This window comes from Giraffa tippelskirchi, chromosome X, assembly GCF_054371585.1.
Source record: "Giraffa tippelskirchi isolate mGirTip1 chromosome X, T2T-mGirTip1v1.2.pri, whole genome shotgun sequence".
In the NCBI taxonomy this organism is placed as follows: Eukaryota; Metazoa; Chordata; class Mammalia; order Artiodactyla; family Giraffidae; genus Giraffa; species Giraffa tippelskirchi.
The window spans coordinates 112996523-113020133 of NC_137289.1; the positions used below are offsets into that span (position 1 = coordinate 112996523).

General features: G+C 43.4%; 1 protein-coding gene across 5 annotated transcripts in view; it reads left to right on the plus strand.

Moving 5' to 3' along the window:
* The first annotated feature begins 17764 nt into the window (after positions 1–17764).
* SRPX (sushi repeat containing protein X-linked) overlaps positions 17765–23611 on the plus strand; it is a 154180-nt gene continuing 148333 nt past the window's right edge. For 4 of the 5 annotated variants that reach the window (XM_081565216.1, XM_081565219.1, XM_081565217.1 and 1 more), the window contains exon 1: positions 22541–22703. In XM_081565216.1, coding sequence (XP_081421342.1) covers positions 22622–22703 — 82 coding nt within the window. In that variant the 5' untranslated portion in view covers positions 22541–22621. Of the gene's footprint in view, positions 17937–22540; positions 22704–23611 lie in introns of those variants that run through there. The other variant, XM_081565215.1, reaches the window with a different exon arrangement.

The following is a 23611-nucleotide window of genomic DNA, read 5'->3' on the forward strand; positions in this document are numbered from 1 at the left end:
TGTATCAAAGTAAGTATTTTCAAGGGTCAGAAGAGAAAGTACTCCAAAAGACCACACCACAGAGTCTTCAGCGTGAGGTCAGTGTCAGAACTCTATCACAGGGTTATGACTTCACAGTGGCAGGATTTTTATTTAGAAAGCCAGCAAAGTTTACTTCCATCAAGAATTGAAATATAAGACACAGGGTTCAGACAGTGTGTGGGAGAAGCAATAAAAAAAGGAATAAGAAGTGTATGTAAACTGATAAAATCAGTGTCAATTAGGCAGTGGGTGTTTGATTTGCAAGCCTATGTGTCGCTTTTCCCCTAAAATTCCCAATTCTGTAGATTTTGAATTCTCACAAAGAGGCCTAGCTTTCGTCAGGACTGGTATCTAATACTAAGGGGAATGGTCATAAAAGAGAAAATTGAGAAGTTGGAAGAAATGTGACTTCGTAAACTATAGGCAGTAAAAAGAGGCCTTGAAGGGATTGAAATAGCCATGGTTGAAAAAGAAATGGAAAACCAAATAACGCAAAGAAACATGGACTCCCCTCCCCCTGAACCATTTTGATTTAAGCATAGCTGAAGAAGCTGAAGGAATTTGGTTTTGTAATACAAGCACAGTATATTTTCCTTTGAGCAACTACCTGCCATGCCCAAGTTTCTGAAAATAATACAAATGGTTTTATCACTAATAGCCTACCAAATGCTCGAAGTCTTGGGGCAAAAATCTGACCTCTCAGAAACTACTGCAGGAAAATTTCTTCTTATATTTGTGTAAGGCTCAGTGTAGTTGGAAAATTGTTTTAATATTTCAACAATTAGTTATTAACTACCTCAAAAGTTCCCAGAAAAAGAGGAAATAGAAACATAAGCAACATTTGAAAATAATTTTCTGGCTTTTAGAAATTGTTTTAGTAGGAAAAGACTAGTAATTTATCCTAACTGCCTTTAAAAAATGGAACTTAAAACAGGAGTTTTAAACTCCTTTGTTGATTTTTTTTAACACCTTCTGATATTTACATACCTTTGTTAAATTTTTTATTTCAGTTATTATACTTTTCAACTCTAGAATTTTCATTTGGTCCTTTTTTATGATTTCTATTTCTCTATTGAGGATTCTCTGTTTATTGACTCATTTTTAACATATTTTCTTTTAATTCATTAAACATAGTTTTCTTTAACAAATTTATAATACCTGCTCTGAAGACCTTCTCTGCTAAATCTAATATCTAGGTCTACTCAGAGTGGATTTCTATTGACTACTTTTTCCTGATTTGGGGGTACATTTTTCAGTTTCTTTGTCCAGTAATTTTTCTTTAAAAGTGGATATTTTTATAATATTTTATAGAATATTTCTAATAACTCAATTGTTTTATTTTTCTGAAAGTTTTTTGTATAGTTGTTTTGTTTGTTTGATGCTTAGCTACTTGTCTGAACTTAAACCATAGAATCTGTCTTCATCTACCTCCAACCCCCACCATGTCACCTCACTCAGCATCCACCTGCTGATGTCTCTACTCAGATTTTTAATTAGTTTTACATTTTAGCCCAACTTCCTAAAGGTTGCCCATGTGTCTGAATAGCTTAGTTGGTTAGCCAGTTAACTTGGCAGAAGTTGTGTTCAAACAGTTGTGCTCGTCAGACTTCTACCCTCTGCTGATTGAACTGTGCATGGTTAAGGAATGCATTCCAACTTGTAACCAGTTCTTGTATTTCCCTTGGCTTTCACTTCTCACCAGGATCTTTTGGATCTCCCCCATGTTTTTAGTTTAGCAGTCCATGTGGTGGTGTGGACTTATCTCAGCCCTGCTATGGTTCACTGGTTTTAGGATCGCCCCATTAAATATCTGGCTGTAATCATCCCCAAACTAGGACCTCAGCCTTAGAGTAGCAAAGCTGGGAAGATTTCCCCCTCTGTTACAAACCAAATTCATCACTTCTATCTGGCAAATCTGTGGGTTTTCATCCTCTTCCCTTTATCCTTTACAGGTGTTACCCCCAGTAAATCTCTTCTACATTTAATTCACATCGGCAGTTGCTTTCTGGAGGACCTAAACTGATACCATGGGTGGCATAGTTAAATGGACCATCCACTTCACAGTTTTCACTGAGGAGGTATGTAAATTAGAATTGGATGACTCAGACCATCCTCACTCATAAAACTGAGACTGCTCTGGAACTTACTGCTCTCTATCCAGGTCTGCTAGCTGAAATCAAAGATACTGCTCGATGCTTGAAGGAACCCAGGGGTTAAATTCCTCCTGTAGAAAGGAATGAGACAATCATATAGGAGAAGATTCAGTGACCATTGGAATTTAGTCAGTTGTCACCATCTTGAGGTGGGAAAGCTATATTAGGAGCTAAAGGAGGATCCACAGAGGGTACCATCCTGGCAAAAACCTGAACCAGGAGATAAATAACCCAAGTTTTCCTAACTGTATCAATAATTGCATTCAGAAACTAGTATTAATTATAGAGACCTGAATATAGTAGCTAAAAAACGCAATGGTTTATTCTCTTGCATAAAACAAGTTCACAGGTAGACAGTCTTCAGTTGTTATGACAACTCCATAAAACCCATCAATAATTTAGACTCATCCTCACTTTTGCTCAGCCATTTTCACCATGTGGCTTCTTCTGTCCTTAAGGTCAACCTGTGTCCCAAGGTGGATGCTGAAACTCCAGCCATTACTTACATGTAGTCTAGGAAAGAGAATGAAGAAAATAAAAAGCCCTCCCCCACCCCCAACTGATTCAGCCCCTTTAAACAACTTTTCCCATAGTTGCACTTCTACTAAATCCAATTGGCTAGAACTTGATCATGTTTCCACAACAGGGGGGTCAGAGACAGAAGATGTAGTCATTTATTCTGGGAAGCAGTGTGCTTTAGCTAAAAATCAGGCTTCTGTTATCAAACAAATATTTTCCACAATGATCCCTCAGTTTTAAAAAATCCATTAAATAAAAAAAATTGTTTTTAATTTAAAAAAACTAAATTTTTTTTTAAAAGTATGGATTTATTTTTTCAAGTTGAACAGTGGGCAGAAGTAGATGGGAACTTGAGGCAATATTTCTTCTTATGGTCGCCACTAGAGACCAGAGGACAGATTCGACCTCTTTTGTGAACCATGGCATGAAATTGTCCACAACCACCAGGTACTAGAGAAGAGCCCTGCTCACTCCTCTGGAGACCCTGGAAAGACCCCAGACATGACATTCATTAGGACGCAACTCCATGATATTTTATATATCATTAAAGACTTCTTTTCTTTAGGCTAACAGAAATTTTAAAGGCTCAGCCACATCTAGGTTACAAAAAAGAGATGATTTTATATAAACTTTCTTAACCAGTTTGGTCTTGCATAACCGTGGCTCCTCAGGCCTTCCTCTCAAAAGGTGTTGGCTGTTTTAAAATAGCAAAATACAATCAACCAAATTGGCTGTGAAAATCTACTAAATACAAACTCTCATTTGGTAACAGCCTGTCTTACACACACACACACACATGCGTGCAAGCACATGTGCACAAGTACACACATTCTAGTGAAAAATCACCCCAGGTCCAGAATTGAGTCTGATGAACTGCATTCACACTTACTTAAATACTTTGACTTTACCTGAGAAGAAGTCTTCACTGAACACACAGGGCAGCTTTTAGAAGAGATTTTTAAAAGGTAAACAGTTTTTGCCTTCTCTCTGATTATTCATGGAATGAATATATCATTTCCCTATGTCAGAACTCCTGTATTAATGAGACATATAAATATGTAGAAGTGATAATAATTCATCTTAATGAGGTATATAATATAACATACCTTCTCAAATGGAAGCATTCAGCAAGAGAGACTTCAAACTTGACTTTCCCCATTCTGGATGCCAGAATCTTGCCTACAACTATCAGGCAGAAACTCCCATTCCAAGTATCTACCTACTGTAACACATGGAAGAAGCATTTCATTCAGAACTTCATGAAGACAACCCAGAAATTTACCAAGAATCATACATGTATATATCTCATTACAAAGTGAAAGCATGACTATATACAATAATTATTACAAGAACACTTAATAAGTGTTGCTACATCACACACTGTTCTAAGTGCTTTCTTTTTATTAAGTCAGTTAATCCTCACAACATGCCTATGAGAAGAGTTTTATTTTCCCAACTTTCAATGTAGACTTGAGTCACAGAGAAGATAATGAACTTGCATAAGAACACACAGCTTTTAAACGGATTTCTAACTTTATAAAACCTGTGTTCTTAATCACAACGCTTTACATTGTGTACAGTCATTTCCACGTGAATTTCCTTTTTTTTTTCCTCTGAAGAATTGATGAATATCCTTAGCCAGATGTGGCTAAGAAAATGATCATTTTGATCCTGTCTTGTTCTGTTTTGTTGTGTTACTCAAGTTCCGTTGACAAGTCCTCTTCTGGGTGTCATGTTGCCATATCTGCTGGGGTCTGTATTGAGTTAGGCTACATGTATTGACTTTGTACTATATCAGCTTAGCTAACCCCAGAACTGTGTTTCTCAGAATTGCCTTCTTTGTGTGGTTCTGGTTTCTGGTTGGCCACAAGAGATGTTAGAAGGTAAAGATTCAGGTCAGTGTAAGGTGCCAGGCAATACTGCAGAGCACGCACATTGCCACTGATAAGATACTCTGGCTCACCTTGTTAGCACCATATGTCAGTTGGACACACAGACTTTTCAGCTTCTGCCTGACCTCCTTCAGTGTCTTCAAGTTCTGGGCCATACACATGTGCAGCTGTGTAACAGATGATGCCAATTTCTGAAGGTCACCCACATCACTGAAGCTGGAGATGGTGATAACAGATGATTTCCACTTTGTCCTGGCATGTTCCGGCTTCCACTTGTTCTCTCCCACTTCACATTCAGCTTTCCTTTCTGACAGCTGCCCCTGCTGTCTGCAGGGATTCCAGGCTCATCACCAGGTGCAGAGACAACAGCATTTCATAGAGTTCTCCCCAGTTCCCACAATCGCCTAAGGTCTAATCCTTATGATAAATTTCAAATTCTGTGTGGTTCTCAGTGGTTCTGCATTCCTAATCGAACCCGAATGGGCTATGATGACGAATTAACTTCAAAGCCAGTAGCTTAACAAAGGTTTATTTTGAACTCAGATCAGAAATCCAGTGTGAATCAGCAAAGTGGGTTGGCCAACACTTCGTGCATACAGTAAGTCATTAGCCATTCTGAATGGTACATAGCATTCTCATGGTTTTAATTTGAATTTCCCTAATGATGTTGAGCATATTTTCTGTGCTTATTTGTCATCTATGTATCTACTTTGGATTATCTTTTCCAAATTTGTCAGGTTGTTTATTATTATGGCTTCCCTGGTGGCTCAGAGGGTAAAGTGTCTGCTTGCAATGCGGGAGACCTGGGTTTGATCCCTGGGTCAGGAAGATCCCCTGGAGAAGGAAATGGCAACCCACTCCAATACTCTTGCCTGGAAAATCCCTTGGACAGAGAAGCCTGGCTACAGTCCATGGGGTCGCAAAGAGTTGGACACGACTGAGCGACTTCACTTGTTATTATGGAGTTTTGAGAGTTCTTTATGGATATGTGATTTACAAATATTTTCTCTCCATCTGTGGCTTGTCTTTTAACTTTCCTAACACTGCTTTTTTTTTTTTTTAATAAATTTATTTATTTTAGTTGGGGGCTAATTACTTTACAATATTGTAGTGGTTTTTGCCATACATTGACATGAATCAGCCATGGGTTTACATGTGTTCCCCAATCTGAACCCCCCTCCCACCTCCCTCCCCATCTCATCCCTCTGGGTCATCCCATTGCCCCAGCCCTGAGCATTTGTCTCATGCATCGAACTTGCAATGGTGTTCTGTTTCACATATGATAATATATGTTTCAATGCTATTCTCCCAGAACGTCCCACCCTCACCTTCTCCCTCAGAGTCCATAAGACTGTTCTATGCATCTGTGTCTCTTATTCTGTCTCGCATATAGGGTTATCATCACCATCTTTCAAATTCCAGATATATGCATTAGTATACTGTATTGGCCAACACTGCTTTTTAAAGAACAGATGTTTTTAGTTTTGATGAAGTCGTTTTAACATATTTTTTGTGGATTGTGCTTTTGATGTCATATCTAATAAATCTTTGCCTACCCAAAGGTCACTAAGATTTTATCCTATATTTTCTTCTAGATATTTTACAGTTTTTGTTTTACGTTCAGGTCTGTTATCCTTTTTGAATTGGTGTTTGTCTTTAGTGTGAGGTATTGCTCAAAGTTTTTTGTTGCAATATGAATGTTAAATTGTTATAGCACTAAAGGAAAAGACTATCCTTTCTGTATTGTATTGCTTTTGCACCTTTGTCAGAAATCAGTTGACCTTATATGTGTGGACCTATTTCTAGACTTTCTGTTCTGTTTCATTGATTTATTTGTCTACCTTTATGCCAATGTCACTCTGTATTCTTTAACGTAGCTTTTTAGTAAATCTTTGAGTGTTGGTCCTACAAGTTTTTCTTGAAAGATTTTTTTTTTTTGCCTGCAAGGCCCTTTACATTTCTATATTCATTTTAGAATCAATCTGTAAATTTCTATTTAAGAAGCCTACTGAGGTTGTGAGAATGGAATTGAATTTAATATATAAATCAGTTTGGGGAGAATTGATATTTTAACAATCTTGAGTCTTCTAATCCATGAACTTTAATTTTACTTAGCAATATTTTATTGTTTTGGGTACTCAGATCTTACAAGCTTTTGTCAGATTTATACCTAAACTTTCAATTATTTGTATAATATATAGTATAGAGAACTCACTTACTAGTTCTAATTTTTTTTGAAGATTCTGTTTTCTACATAGACAATCATTTTCTCTTTGAATAGACAGTTTTACTTTTTCTCCCCAATCTCAATATGTTTCTTTTCATTTTCTTGCCTGATTGCATTAGTTAGAACTTTCAGTACAATAGTGAATAGGAGCGGCAAGAGTGATTATCATGATCTTAAGGAAAGAACATTCAGTCATTCATCATAAATTATAATATCAGCTGTAGTTCTTTTGTAAATAAATGCTTTTTATTGGGCTGAGGAAGTTGCCTTCTAGTTTCAAGTTTGCTGAAAATTTTTATGAGGAATGGATGTTGAATTTTGTTAGGTACTTTTTCTGCATGTATTGAGATTATCATATATTTTTTCTTTTATGGTCTGTTAATGTGAAATAGATTGAATTTTGAATGTTAAAATATTTGTATTCCTATGCTAAACTCTTTTTGGTCATGATGCATTATACTTTTTATGTTATATATCGTTTGATTCAGTTTCCTAAAATTTAAAGAATTTTTACATCTGTGTTCATGAGGGAAATTGATCTGTAGTTTTCTTCAGTGGTTTTTGTCTTTTGGTAATATCTTGGTCTGGTTTTGCTATCAGCATAATTCTGGCCTCATAGAATGAGTTAGGACGTACTTCCTCCTCTTCAATTTTCTCTACAAGTTTGTGAGAACTGGTATTTCTTAATGTTAAGTAGAGTTCACCAGTGAAGTCAACAGGACCTGGAATTTTCTTCATAGGGAGGTTTTTAACTACACTTGTTGACTCTTAAATGCTAGAACCTAGGCATGATACATTACACTTGTAACCAGAATCAACCCCACGGTTCTGACTAATTGCACGAAGGCTGGGAAATGTAGGGGAGCACATAGATATATAGTGGTCAGTAAATATCTGTGCCATATGGTGTTTGGAAAATTTATAGAAAATTATGTCTACTTTGAGTAATTGTTCCAAGTTTACAGTTGTGAGATGTAACAACTACATTACTAGGCAGGCTTGTCCCCTCCAATCCTGCAAAAAAACACATGGCTTTTATCGTACAACTCTGGAAATAAGATCATATTCTCTGTGCTGTGGCTCTGTTCTCTTCAGTGGAAACTCAGTTTTCTCCTCCTATGGCTTCTGCTCCACATTGGTGAAGAGAAGATTTTCTCCAAGTTAGGCTTTGGCAGGAAAAATAATTTCTAGATTGGATCCAAGATGAAAATGGTTCCTTGGCCTTTATGGAAACACAAATACCATGACTCTTCCTGTTTTACACTATAAATATTCCAGTGTCTGCAGAAGCTTCTCTTGGCTGCTGAACTGTTTAAATATTTCTTACGCACCAATATTTAGGATACAAAACCCCACCAAAGTTTGAATTTTATTAAAACTTTTATATTGCTAACAGTAGTTTCTTTTGCATGTCAGATAAATATATTTGATCATAAATGAAGAACTTATTGGAAGTTATATCACTCAGGGCACATGTCAAGATGCTGCAACAGAGAACTACTATTCAGTGGCTTATTCAAGGTATATGTTTCTCTCTCAGATCACAGTTCAGAAATGTGCAGTCCAAGGCTAGTAAAGCTGCTCTGCTATCCTCAATAGAGGGCTTCCATTTATTTCATGGTTCAAGTTAGTTTGGGTCCAGTTCTCATCGTCTCCCAGCCAAGATTAAAGGGAAAGGCTCATGAGAGCACATGAACCTTCTGTTGTAGGGGAACAAGTTGGAAATATCATTACTTCTGCTTCGCTCAAATGACCAACACTTAACCTCATAAAGACACCACATTGCAAACAAAGATGAAATATCATCCTGAGCTGGGAATCCAAGTGCCTAGCTAAAGCTCAGGAGTTCTGGCAGTGGGGGGTGTCAGCATTTTTTTAAAATTTGAAGTATAGTTGATTTACAATGTTGTATTCATTTCTGCTATCCAGCAGTATATACACACACACACACACACACACATATATATGTATACATGTATATATATACATATATATATGTATACACATACACACACATTCTTTTTTTAAAAAAATGTATTTATTTATTTGGCTGCACCAGATCATAGTTGCAGCACTCAGGATATTTTAGTTGCCACACGAGGAATCTAGTTCCCTGACCAGAGATTGAACCTAGGCCCCCAGCATTGGGAGCAAAGAATTTTAACCACTGGACCACTAGAGAAGTCCCTATGTTCTTTTTTAAAATATTCTTTTCCATTATGGCTTATCACAGGATATTGAATATAATTCCCTGTGCTACACAGTAGGACCTTGTAGGAGTTCTTTTGTTAAAGAGAGAGACTAGGTATTGGTGGAAAATGAGTAAGCTTCCAGGAGTGCACAATATGAACAGGAAGACAGAAGAAAAAGACTTGGAAACAAGCAAAAGGAGGCCGGTGTTGACTGGGGGCATGGCGCGCAGGAAACAGGTGTTTTTCTACAACTTTTACTTTCGTTTTAGGTTCAAAGGATTCATTACCAAAAGAAACCACTCATTCCACACAAATAAACAATTTCAATTTTTTATAGAAGATTATTTGATTTCATTTCAATATGCAGTCATTAAAGGAAGAGAAATAGAAACAATAGAGAAAAGTAACAGCACATACATCACCAAATTGGCCAACCAATATCCAGACTTAAACAGCACTGCGAAGTCCCTGGTTAAGAGCAACCTGGAGTCCCAGTTGGAAAAAGGTCTCAAGCAGTGTGTCCATCCCATGGGTGAGACTTCAAATTGGAGTCTGGGGGGCTCCCGCTTATAATACCAGGCTGTGAACTGATATCATCAGCAGTTTGCATGCAAAAATGCCTTTCTGATTTAACTTTTACAATGCTATTTGTTTCACCTTGTGAGTCATAAAACTTGTTAGGCCCAGGGGGGCTGGCCAGGCCCTCAGGAGCTTAAGAGGATTCAAGACCCACTCTCTTTCTTATCTAAAGTGCTGCCTAACTTGATGTGCTAGAGGGCAGGCATGTAATCCAGGCAGTGTCCAGGCAGGTCAGAGGCCTGCTCTCTTGCTTCTGAAACCTGAGCAAGACTTCCTCCATTTTAAGTTCCCTAACAACAGGCATTGTAGGAACAGTAGGGCACTGCTCCTGGGTTCAAGGAAAAAAAAAAAACAAACCTCCAACTTTTTGGTCATTTTTTGGTCACTTGTTCTAGATTCAAGGTCCAAATGACCAAGAAAAGATACCAACCTTACACTGTATTGGGGAAGTAAGGAAGAATCTGATGAATGTGACCTCCTGAAATCCCATGGGTGTCCAGGAGTGGGAGTTCTCCAGAAACAAATTGGAGTACCATTTGGAAGGGGTGTTGGGCTATCACAAAACACATATCTACCATATCAATCAATTTAAATATTTGCCAGAACACTAGTACCTTCTAATTTATTTGACCATTCCAAAAACAAAGATGTGGCAAGTATAAAAAAGAAATAACCATCATATCCCATATTCTGCCAGGACCTCAGTTTTGCTGGTGCTTTCTTTGTCAGTTTTCTTCTACCTATGCCTTCTGCTTCTGTTTTATAACTCCGTTTGTATCATTTTGGTTTCTAAATTAGATTTCACATATGAGCAATAACATATTTTTCTTTCTGTCTGACTTCACTCAGTATGACAGTCTCTAGATCCATCCATGTTGCTGCAAATGTATTATTTTGTTCTTTTTTATGACTGAGTCATATTCCATTGTATATATGTACCATTTCTTCTTTATCCATTCCTCTGTTTATAGACATTTAGGTTGCTTCCATGTCTTGGCTAAGGTAAATAGTGCTACAGTGAACATCGGGGTGCATCTATCTGTCCAAATTATGGTTTTCTCCGAGTATATGCCTAGGAATGAGATTGCTGGATCATATAGTAGTTCTATCTTTATTTTCTTAAGGAACCTCCCATACTATTCTCCATAGTGGTTGTACCAACTTACATTCCTACCGACAGTGTAGGAAGGTTCCTTTTTCTCCACCTCTCCAGCATTTCTTTTCTGTAGACTTTTTGATGATAGCCATTATGACTGCTATGAAGTGATATCTCATTGTAGTTTTGATTTACATTTCTCTGATAGTTGGTGACGTTGAGCATCTTTTCATGTGCTTTGGGGCTGTGTATATGTCTTCTTTGGAGAAAATGTCTATTTGGATCTTCTGCCCATTCTTTGCGGAGAAGGGAATGGCACCCCACTCCAGTACTCTTGCCTGGAAAATCCCATGGACGGAGGAGCCTGGTAGGCTACAGTCCATGGGGTCGCTAAGAGTCGGACATGACTGAGCGACTTCACTTTCACTTTTCCCTTTCATGCACTGGAGAAAGAAATGGCAACCCACTCCAGTATTCTTGCCTGGAGAATCCTAGGGACAGCGGAGCCTGGTGAGCTGCCGTCTATGGGGTCGCACAGAGTCGGACGTGACTGAAGCGACTTAGCATAGCATAGCATAGCATAGCCCATTCTTTGATTGAGTTGTTTGGTTTCTTGAAGAAGCACAGGTTTTAGTTATCTATGCAGAGTAATGAATCAGCTCAAAATTCAGTGCCTTAGAACAATGAGATACCATTTATCTCACAGTTCTAGGGTTAACGGGGTTCAGTGGGCAATTCTCGGCCAGGATCTCTGATACAGTTGTGGTCATACGGTGACTTGGGTTGGAGTCATCTTGAAGACTTCCCTCACTGCCATGTCTGGCAGTTGATACTCACTCCCGATTGGGATCTCAGCTGGGCTCCCAGGTGGTTCATAGACACATGACCCCTCCATGTGGATTCTTGCACAGCATGGTTGCTGACTTCCAAGAGCAAGTATCTAGAAAAATAAAAACCAGGCAAAAGCTGCATCTCCTCTTGTGTCATAGCTTTGGAAGCACACCATGTTGCTTCGGGCGTAATCACAGACCCACCTTGATTCCAGGGGAGACAACACAGAGCTCCCTTGATGAGAGAAGTATTCAATGTCACATTATAAAAACTTATGGGATGGGAGATACTTTGCAGCCATCTTGGAAAATATGGAGCATATAAGATTGAAATTTATCTACTAGGGAGTCTAGGAAAGCTTCCCTGAAGTGGTATTTGAGATAAAATCTGAAAATAAGGAGATGGTACCTAGAATAAGCAGTAGAAAAAGTAAGCAGAAGAAAGTATTTGCAAAGGCCCTGAAGCAGAAGGGAACAGAGCACAGACTGAAAGAAAGCCAGAGTGATAGCAGTAGTAAGACTGATGTAAGGGTGGTGAGAGCCAAGGCTGGATAAGTAGACAGCGTCTGGACAAAACAGAGCTTTGTATGTTACACTCAGAATCTTGTTCTCTTATGTATCAGTACATGTACCAGTAAGCCAGCAGAGGGTTTTAAGCCAGTGAGTGATGGTTTGCTCTGACTGCAGCAAATGGAGTTGCAGGAGATACAAGAGTGGATGCAAGGGACCACCTAGGAAGTCACTGATGGGGTCCAGTTGAGAGGTGATAGGATAGAGCATGGGCCAAGTGGGTGGCAATGAAGACAGAGCAACATGGCTGGATTCAAGCTTCATAAGGAGGAAAATACAGGACTGAGGGATGAGTTGGCTGGAGAGGAAGGAATTCAAGGATGAATAGTGGTGTCAGTTGCAGACACAGAGAATGCTGGAGGACAACAAAGTTTGCAGGTTAGAGGATGTGAATCTATTCAGTTTGTGTGGAGTTGATGGTGCATTTGAACAATCGAGAGGAGTTATTAAACATATAGTAAGGTCAGGCACCCACAGGAGAGTCTAAAGATACATGTTTATGAATTCTTAATGATTAGCTGGTAATTGAAGCTCTAAGAGTGGATGAGATCACCTAGGAGAGAAAATAGAGATTCCCATGGAATTCAGCATTTAATAGTTGCCCTGAGATGAATGGGTGGCCCAAAACACTAAGAAGCATCCAGAGATGTTGGAGGTATGATAGTGTGGTGTCCTGGAATCTACAGATTGCCCATGTTACTTGAAGTGTTTGTTGTAGGCTGATGGAAGCAGAGAGTTTAGACAAGTTTTTTTTTTGAAAGAGAAAGAAAGAGTTGGAGGAAACTGTGTAAAATCATGGTCATGCATCAGCATCCATTTGAGAACAAGATATACCAAACATTGGGTTTCATTGTACCAGATCATATACTCAAGAGCTATGTCACTGTGTATCCTCCTTTTAAAGAGAAGTGAGCATGAGGCAAGTGGGGAAGGTACTTATATGTTCCAGCCAAACAGAAATTGAATCTACCCTGGCAGAGGGAGACAAGGACCAGAGCAATGTGGGAAAGCTTCACACAGCCACTTGAAAAATATTACTGTAGACTCCCAACACTGATAGCTCAGAATCCTTCTTTGGCTTTGGTGTGTTTAACTCTTGTGGGCCTTTGTGCAAGTCTTGTAACTTTTTCACGAGTCAACTTTTCTTTGGCTGTTGACCAGGGTCAGAGAAAAGCTGATCGCTGAAAGGCAGATGGGACAAAAAGTCCAACAGGATTTGACTAAATGAAGCATTTGATTAGTTATCACTAATATCATGATGCAACCCAGGAAAGACTGTTAACTCATTGTTTCTAAACTTGGCTTGTTTCTGTACTTGGCTGGAGCCCTCAGCTCTCTGGCCAAACAGCAGGGTTTCTGCATGTGCTCTGGCCTCCCTGAAACCCTCATAATTGAGCCAGAAACTCTCGGGATCCAAGAGAGGTCTTTAGGAACAGGAGAAAGGCCATGGGAACAGCCACAGGGAGAGGCAGCCTGCACTGTGCCCACACATACAGGGGATGCATGTTAGCTGTTCCTCTTGCAGCTGGAAGCCCTTCTTTAGCCTCCAGGACTCGTTTTCCTTTCCAAGTCCTTTCTGTGATGCTGACCTTTGGGTTGATTACAAGTGAGTAAATGAAAGCTTTCCCTCCCTCCAACACGTCCTTCTATGACTTGAAACATGTGACAAGGCTGTTACCTCCAGCAGATGTTTTCTGGATGAATCAGCATCTGAAAAGGCAGAGGCCCCAGGGATGTGCCAACATCAACAGAATTGCAAGGACTAGGGCTAGAGAGGGGAGACAGTTCGATGGATGCAATCTTCTGCAGAGGGTCAGCTGCACAAACTTTAAAGAAGGCAGGCCAAGAATCGTGTTCAGAATAAAGGGTGAAAGGGCAGAACTGTCTCCACAGGGCCTCAAGCAGTTCCCACTGGACCAAGGACCAGGGTTGGTCTTCTTTGGGCAATCAATATCATCACAGTTGGATGCAGGCATGTGTCTGAGGATAGTCTCACACGAGTTACACTTGTCTTCAAATACATGGCCTCTAGAATACCAACCAGTTGTCTCATTTTTACCACATTAAGTTATTCCTGTCTCCCAAGAGCTCTGCCCCCTCCTCTACTCCTCTCTTTAAAGCGAAAGTGATGTCGCTCAGTCATGTCCGACTCTTTGCAACCCCATGGACTGTAGCCTCTCAGGCTCCTCCATCCATGGGATTTTCCAGGCAAGAATACTGGAGTGGATTGCTATTTCCTTCTCCAGGGGACCTTCCCGACCTGGGGATCGAACCCGGGTCTCCCACATTGTAGGCAGACACTTTACCGTCTGAGCCACCAGTCAGTAGGAGCCAGCCAGCCTCCTCTCTTATACTGCCACAAACCACATTACCACCTCAGGTGAGGGCTTAGAAGTTAGGGGTTCAATCCTTATGCATGAGATTTTTAACCACAGGATCTAACTGATGCTTCTTCACTTTGTTCTATTTTTTGTCAGCCTTTAGAACTGGGTCATGTTACCTTGTCCATAATTTCTACAAGTCTTATCTGGCAAAAAAAAAAAAAAAAAGAGTGTCTCTCCTCCCCTGGGACTCAGATGCCCCTTGTCAAGATCCAGAAGCTGGTGTTTGCTATGGCTTCCTTCATGCTCCCCTGTTTGACTTGTATTCTCCAAGCCTCTTTTTCCTTTTCTTCCTTTTTTCTCCAGTGTCCTCAAGGAGCTCATCCACTTCAGTGACTTCAGCTTTCACCTCCATGCAAGCATTTCAAATCTCTACTCCTCTCCTCCTCTCTCCTACTAAATTTAAAATGATCTTAGCACTAGAGGTCCCCACCTTGTTGGTCCACCCACACGGCAATCTTCACATATTCAAAACTAAACTTACTATCTCCTCACCCTCTCTCCTCACCTGTATCAGCCCATGTTCATCCAGAGAAGCAGATGTACATTGTGAAAGTTCAGTATGGATTCGTTACAGGGAACTGTTCTTATGCAGTTGTGGCCGCTTACTAAGCAGTCTCTCTATGGCTGTTATCTCTGAATCTAAAGCTGGAGCTTGACGTTCATGGAATGTCCAGGAGGGAAGATGGATGTTAAGTGGAGAGGGGAGATTGAAGGTATGTTGGAACCCAAAAGCACAAGCTGGAGCCCCATGAGGAAGAACCGGACTCATGTAAGTCCATGTGGCCTTTGACCTTGGTGATGAGGATCTCCAGCAGAAATAGGACTCTTCATCACAGAGTTAAACACATCTACACCTGGCCTAGGAGTCGAAGAAGCTGAAGAAGGATTGGAGAAAGGTTGGTGCTTCACACTAGCGAGGTAAGTCAGTAAATCGGCAACATGTGTGAGCTACAAAATGGCCACTGCTTCTCTTCCAACCTCCAAATCTCCCGAGAATCTCCCCTAACTGGAAACAAGACAGTGAAATCTGGGAAATGTAGCTCAGCCTAGCCAAGCTGACACATCACGAAGCCATTAAAATTCACCCCTAGTCAACTTGGCATCCATACACATCTCCTTAAAGTATACTTAATATCTGAATCAGGACAAGGCTAAAGTCCTACTTCTGCCTAGTATTATACAACTCTTCCACATACAACCAAAAAATGCTAACCCTTTTCCCAGAAGAGAATACAGAGGTCTTTTTTTTGTCTGTGGGTGATGTTCATTCTTTTCCAAGATGATTCGCACATTTCCTTTGATATCTTTGAGATACAAAGTATTATTAATATATTATGTTAGATAAGATGAAAAAAGAAAGAAAACAAAAATATCTAGTTAATATATATACAGATATATCTGTATTAAAATAAGGAAGAAATATTTATAACTATTACAGTCTCTGTGTCTGCAACAGCCACATGGTCATAATGGATATTTATAAATTTGTTGTGGTTTACTCAGTCGTGTCCGACTCTTTGTGACCCCATGGACTGTAGCCTGCCAGGCTCCTCTGTCCAAGAGATTTTCCAGGCAAGGATACTGGAGTGGGTTGCCATTCCCTCCTCCAGGGGATCTTCCTGACCCAGAAATGAAACCCAATTTTTCTGCATCACCTGCATTGGCAGGCAGATTCTTTACCACTAAGCCAGTTGGGACAACCATATTTGTAACTGCCTTCCCATTGTATACTATTTATTCATTTTGCTGTCAACCAGCACCTCCACAGCTTGTCATGGTTATTTGTTTGGTGAGGTGTGATAAACTTTCAGTCTTGAAGGTTCTGGTGTATTAGCATCCCTGCCTGAATTTGCTTGTTGTCCACCCATCTTTGTGCCCTTTATTTAAGGGTTTAAATGGCTTCCCAGGTGGCACTAGTGGTAAAGAGCCTGCCTGCCAATGCAAGAGACATAAGAGACAAAAGTTTGATCCCCAGGGGGGAAAATCCCCTGGAGAAGGAAATGGCGACCCACTCCAGTATTCTTGCTTGGGAAATCCCATGGACAGAGGAGCCTGGCATGCTATAGTTCATGGGGTCACAAACAACTGGACACGACTGAAGCAACTTAGCACACACACGCGGTTTTCTGTTGGCAATAATCATCGGACCTGGGAGCATTAAGAGGGATCCTTAAGGATTTTCACTAGAGGTAATAGCAAACAGTGCCGCTCCCATCTCCCCTGCTGTACTCAGGGATCTATGAATACTGGCTACGGGAGAAACAACATCATATATTTGATGGCAACTCAAAGCATATACAGCATCCAGGATGACCTTGCCCAGCCCTGCAAGGTGTTGCCTCTTAGCTGTGCATCAGGTACATCTTCAAGAGGCTGCACCACTTCAACCAAGCTGCTTCTGGATGATAGGAAACATGGTAAGATCAGTAAATTCCATGACCCTGAGTCCATTGCCACATTTCATTTGCCGGGAAGTGCGTTCCTTGATTGGAGGCAGTGCTCTGTGCAGCACCATGATGGTGGGTAAGATATTCCATAAGACCATGGATGGGAATTGGGGCAGAAGCACGTGGACAGAGAAGGAAAATCTACATCTAGTATCTCGACTCAAGTCACCAGATGAAAGTGAAAGTAAAGTGTTAGCTGCTCAGACCTGTCTGACTCTGTGACCCCATGGACTGCAGCCTGCCAGGTTCCTCTGGCCAAGAGATTTCCCAGGCAAGGATACCGGAGTGGGTTGCCATTTCCTCTTTCAGGGGATCCTCCCAACTCAGGGATTGAACCTGCATCTCCTGTGTCTCTCTGCATTGGCAGGCGGGTTCTTTTCCACTGTGCCAACTGGGAAGCCCTCTCTTGTTCTGAGCCCCACTCAAAACTGGCATGTCTTAGGTCACATACCGGAGAAGGCAGAGGCACCGCACTCCAGTACTCTTGCCTGGAAAATCCCATGCACGGAAGAGCCTGGTGGGCTGCCGTCTGTGGGGTCGCACAGAGTTGGACATGACTGAAGCGACTTAGCAGCAGCAACCAGTGTACGACTCCAGCGTGTCTTCTGCTCCAGGTAAGCAGGTATCGGCTGTGACTGTCTGGATCTGCCTGTGTTTCTAGATGGGTGGTGATTTGCCTGAAAACTCAGTTCTTTGTTGACTCCAAGAAAAGTCATGAATTTTTGTTTACCCAGCTTTCTCTTGTTGTCAGGACAGGAATGATAACTTCCAAGCCTGACCAAAGGCGTTAATTTCATATTTGAATCTTTGCATTCTTATATTTCTCAATTTTCTGTATGTGTGCTCAGTCGTTTCAGTCATGTCCGACTCTTTGTGACCCCATGGACTGCAGCCCACCAGGCTCCCCTGTCCATGGTGGTTCTCCAGGCAAGAATACTGGAGTGGGTTGCCATGCCCTCCTCCTTGGGATCTTCCCGACCCAGGAATCGAAACCAGGTTGCAGTGCTCCTGCAACCCCCATTGCAGGTGGGTCCTTTACCAATTGAGCCACCAGGGAAGCCTGTATGACCCCCTACTCCTACTATATAAGAGTATTCTTCTTGAATCTTTTGCTGAATACACCAAATAGTTTCTAAAACTGCCTTTCCTTTTTTTGGTATCTGATTATTTTCGTAAATGAGATGTTTTCCTTTGAATCGTTAAGAGTCAAAATATTCCTTTTCCCTTATGCTGCAGAAATTTTCATCCCTTAGAGCTTGTATTGTATCACTCTGAATATTTATTCTAGAAAGAGAAGAAATCTCTTTAAGCCAGGGGATTGTAAACAGACTGCCTGTAGCTTTTTTTGATCTTGACCTTGAGCACTCTTATGTTAACCCTCTCAGATCTAGATTTGTAGCAGATATCAGAGAGCAATGGTACCAGCCAAACTCGCCCTACCCTTCTGGCATTCATTTAGCACGATTCCAATAGACTGCAGTCGCATCTCCTTGTCCTTCGAGTCTTGAGTTCTCAGAAACCTGGAGTCTAGTGTGGTCTGTAGTTTGTATAAGTGCAGGATGGAAACAATTAAACCCACTATAACTATGCTACTCAAAGTGTGGTCCCTAATGCCACTCTCTGACTTATTCCCATTTTATTTTTCTAGGGAGTTATATTCATTGATTTTATAAAAGCCTTGATCAATGATGGATTGGGAATTTTTTAAAATTTATTTTATGTGAGTATAGTTGATTTACAATGTTATGTTAGTTTCAGGTGTACAGCAGAGTGACTCAGCAATACGTATATATACATTCCTTTTCATGTTCTTTTTCTGTTATGGTTTATCAAGGGATATTGAATATAGTTCCCTGTGCTATACAGGACCTTGTTGTTTATTCATCCTATATATAATAGTTTGCCTCTGCTAATCCCAAACTTGGATTGAGAATTTTGGAAAAATAGTCCTTCACCACAGCTAGTTTCCAGGTGGCTAGTGCGTAAGGAATCTGCCTGCAATGCAGGAGACCTGGGTTTGATCCCTGGGTCAGGAAGATGCCCTAGAGAAGAGCATGGCAACCCACTTCAGTATTCTTGCCTGGAGAATTCCATGGACAGAGGAGCCTGGTGAGCTACAGTCCATGGGTCGCAAGTAGTTGGACACGACTGAAGCGACTTAGCACGCACGCATGCACAGCTAGTCTGAGAAGCACTGTCTTAAGTCTCTTCCATCCTGAGTGTCTCCTTGACTTTGATTCCACTCCCATTTCCTAAGGTACAGTGAGCCAACAATGTTCCCCTTAAGCTTCAGGTCTTTTACTCTGGAAGGATGTGTGAAGAGAAGGACTGGGTTGTGAGGGTGGGGGATAAGGAGGTGTGGGAAGATGGCAGAGGCTCACGAGGGAAGGGCCTTGACTGACATGCTCAGAAAAGCTCTCTCCTGCGGTAGGTAGGGGGCTGCCAGATTCTGCTTCAGTGGCATCTCTGAGTCTACAAGTTCAAGGAAGAGAGTGACCGGTCGGGGAATCCTGCGACTCCTTTTCCTTCCTTCTCCACTGTGGGTCATTCTGCTCTAACTCAGGGGACAAGGCTGTGCTGTTTAATCCAGCCTCCTCCACACTGTAATCGGTGAAAAGACACCTCTTCCCACCCCCCACCCCCTGTGTGGGGCGTAGGCTGTGTTCCCTTCTCCTCACTTTCGGCACTTTGCCCAGCAATCAGGAATGCTTCCGAGGATAGAACAGGCTCTGTCAGCAGCGCCCTGAGGTGCCTGGCAAGGCTGTCGTAGCCTGTAGGCAACTAAGTGTGGTAGGTACTGCTGAGAAGCCACGTTTCCTGTACTCTGAGTCTGTGTGTTTGAATTTTGAGATCTCATGTAGGGCATCATATTTATCTTTATTATCTTATTATTTATTTATGACTGTGCTGCGTCTTCTTTGCTGCACGTGGGGTTGCTCTAGTTGCAGTGAGCGAGGGCTGCTTCTTCGTTGCAGAGAGCAGGCTTCTCATTGCGGTGGCCTCTCTCCTTGTGGAGCACAGGCTCTACAGCACAGACTTCAGTAGTCGTGGTTCTTGGGCTTAGCCGCTCAGGGCTTGTGAGATCTTCCCGGACCAGGGATGGAACCCATGTTCCCTGCATTGGCAGGCGGATTTTTATCCACTGTGCCACTAGGGAAGTCCTATCATTATTTTTTAAGTGTTCAGAGTCAATACAGCATTCTTGCTTATTAGAGATTCTTGGAACCTATTTCTTACTTATCTCTGTGCCTCATACCAACAGTGCCTTTTCCCAACTCGTTAGTAGGTATGACCAGCAGGACAGGACGAGATCAGAGCTCTGTGGCACTCCCTGGGTGACTTCTCCTCCTGTTTGCATCCATTCATGACCCCTCTGCTAGGTTCAGTTGCTTGACAGATTATGAACCTACTTAACCATCCTATTGTCTACCAAGACCCTGTGAAGAGGATGGATAATTTCTCCTACGCTTCCCTCTTCCCTCACCCCTTCTGCCAGAGAGTCCTGTATATAATAATTATAAATAGTAATATTAGTTATTGTAATTATTATTATAAATCTGGTTGGAGTTTGTTCTAAAGTAGCAAAGAAAGCAGTTCTTAACAGTGTGGTGTTGCTTGTTATCAGCCAGATTCAGGTGCTAGGCGAGAGCCAGGTGTTCCTTGTCCACTCAGTAATAAAATGCATGCTGGGTTTTGTGAGCAGAGCTTGTCTCAGAGGTGATATAGGAAAGGAAGGCCACCGTCAGACTAACCTGGGCCTGGAATTTTGGGGTGCCCATAAACCTTTGCTCATGAGCCTCCAACAGGGGTTCTTGATCGGGGCTAGTTTTTGTGCTAGAAGATACCTGACAGCTCCTGGAGACATGTGTTGATTGTCACAACAGAAACAAATTGAGGGCCTGCTGCTTGTTCTCAGGGGCACAGAGGCCAGGGATGCAACTGAAACATCCTTCAGTACACAGAGCAGGCACCCTCCCCAACCAAGAATGGTCCAGCCGCAAATGTCAATAGTGCTTGGGCTGAGAATCCTTGACTTAGAATTTATCCCGTTCTAAAACCTGCACTACTGGAGCATGGGGGCAAGGGGATGATCCATCTGCTCAAAGGCCAGGCCACATCCCTGAAGATTCTAGTTTCACTGGTCTGGCTGGGGTGGAGCCCAGATAGGGTATTTCCATGAAGCTCCCCTAAGGTTTCTCTCCTGGGTGGACAGGATTGAGAACCACTCCCTGGAGAGTCTGGTGAGATGGAGGCCCAGGAAGAGCCTGACCACCTTCATTGTCTTGTGATCAGAGGGTTACTGAAGGGTTGTCCGCTCGGTGAGGAGGCAGCAGCAATGGAGAAACGCCCAGGAGATGGAGAGAAGGCTCCCAGGCACCAGAGAGGATAAGATGGAAGTTCAAGGCAGTCTTTTGTGAGAACTGGGGAAAGAGCAAGCCATCTAGATTAAAAAAACTGAAACCCTTCTGGATGGATATTCCCAGGGCCCTTCGTGCTGAGGCGAGGAGAAAGCTGCCTTTCCACAATGAACATGGACTCTGCCACGGTACAGGGCTCGGTGGCCCCAGAGGCGGCTGGATGTTGGCGCCCTTGCCCCTTCCTCCAGGACCTTCGCTCAATGTGCAGGGCACAACTGAAGCAGCAGCCCTAGCTGGAATCTGTCTTAGCTAAGATCTTCTGGCAGGAAAAGGGGGGAGGTCCCTGCCTTAGGTGTTTACAGAAAAAGAGAGAGATAAAGCCTAGAAGAAGAAACCAGATCCGTTCTGCAGGCAGCCGAGAAACCCTATCCTGATGCCAGCCCACAGGGTGGAGGCTCCAGGCTGATCGTGGTGTCCTAGGGGTACGAACAATCCAGGAAATGGGGAACTCTGATTGCAAGAAACTACAACAGCTGGATTCTCAGGCTGTGGGTGAGACAGGGAACTTTCTGGGCCTTATGCTCTCCCATCAGCCAACCTTGGAAAGAGTACCTCAAGCCTCACCCCAAACCGCAGTGCAGCCGGCACGCACCCGGGCAGCCCTTGATTTATTCCTTCGCTAAAGAGAAACCAAAAAGCCATAGCACGGACGTTGGCGCCGGCGCAACCACACACCTAAGTTCAATCTCCGCTCTGTCTGTAACCGTGAACCCCTGCGGGTTTCTAAGCGGCGTTTCTTTTCGGAGAGGGTGGGCAGAATAACAGCAAACTTGAGGCGTGATCGGGAAGGTCAAACCCGCGAACTTGGCCATAATAACCTGCCGCGGTTGTCTCTTCTTCTCTTTGCCTGCGACTCACACAGCTCTCTGCATAGATGACATGGATCTAGGGGCCCCGCATCTGGGAGGGGATCGGGCAACCGGTGTGTGCATTTGGAGTGAAAGGGCACAAACTGGGAAACCCAGAGATACTTTGGGATGGTTCGGTTTACTAGGGCACGCCCCTGGCGCGCTGAGGCACCCCGGAGAGGGGGCGGAGGTGTCAGCCCCGCTCCAGAAGAATCGCTGATACAAAAGGAAGAGGTGGGTCGGAGCCCCAGCCGCGCCAGCGCTCCGGGGAGGCGGAGGAAGGAGCGTTGGCCGGGGGCGGGAGGGAGGGAGGGAGACAGGCGAGAGGAGGAGTTTTTAAGTTCGGCCTCCGCCGGCCCGCGGCGCAGTCTCTCGGTTCGGCGGATCTCTTCCCGCCTCCGGGACGCGCGCCGAGCAGCTGAGCGGAGCGCAGCGCCGGCGCGCCATGGGGAGCCCCTCACTCCGGCCCGCGCTGCTGCTGCTCTTGCCGCTGCTGCTACAAGTCCCGCCGAGCCGCGGCTTCCCAGGTAGGGCCGGGGGCGGGCCAGCCTCCCCAGCGGGGTGCCGGGGACCACCCCCATCCCCGGCTTGGCCGGAGGGTGGTGCGAGGCGCCCTTTGTTTGCGCCGACTTCGTCTTTCGCCACCCCGGGATGGGGGGACGCGGAGCGGGGCTAGCGTCCGGGCATCGGGAGGGGAGAGCCGATTGTCAGCCGGTCGCCGGGAGCCGACGGACCCTCTGCGCCCAGAGTTCCAGGGGGTCAGTCAAACCCACATAGGCGCTAGAGGCGACCAAGAGACGTTTGGCCGCCCAGGAGTTGCCTCTCCTGCGGTTGCTGGCGGCTGGGACCCAGGGGGCTGACAGCTTGTGCTGGAAGGAGCACCTACCCCCTCCCACTCGAGGTCCCAGGCCACCCCCTGGGGCTGCAGGGCAGGAGTCGCCCTAGAAGGACTCTAGTGGACGGCGCGGGCGGGGCCTCTCCCGCATTCCGCCCCCCCCACCCCTGCTGGGGATTCCGAGAAAGTCTGCACCGCTGGGAGAGAGGTGCCAGCTGAGAGTGGTGACATGTGGCAAGCGCTTGGTTAGCACGTGGGCTTTGCTAGACAGGGGGTGGGGCTTCTGGTTTCTGGAAGGCGTGGTCTGTAGCATCTAAGGGGACCCAGGTGTTTGTTAGGGCTCTCCTGGTGTTGACAAAACCTTCTTTGGAAATGCCCTTTTAAAAAATGCAGCCAAGTCCCTCATCCGAGAGGCTTAAGATAACAAAGAGCTTCAGGGGAGCTGGGAAACACGGATGCATCCGTGTCGCCCTGGAAAGAAGAAATCCATGGGCGCATTTTAACTTAGTGTTAATGGGAAAGTGGGTGATGTGGACTATGGGGTCGGCAGATATCTGGCTTTACTTTCAGTACTGTGGGCAGTTTAAATTTGGGGTCTGA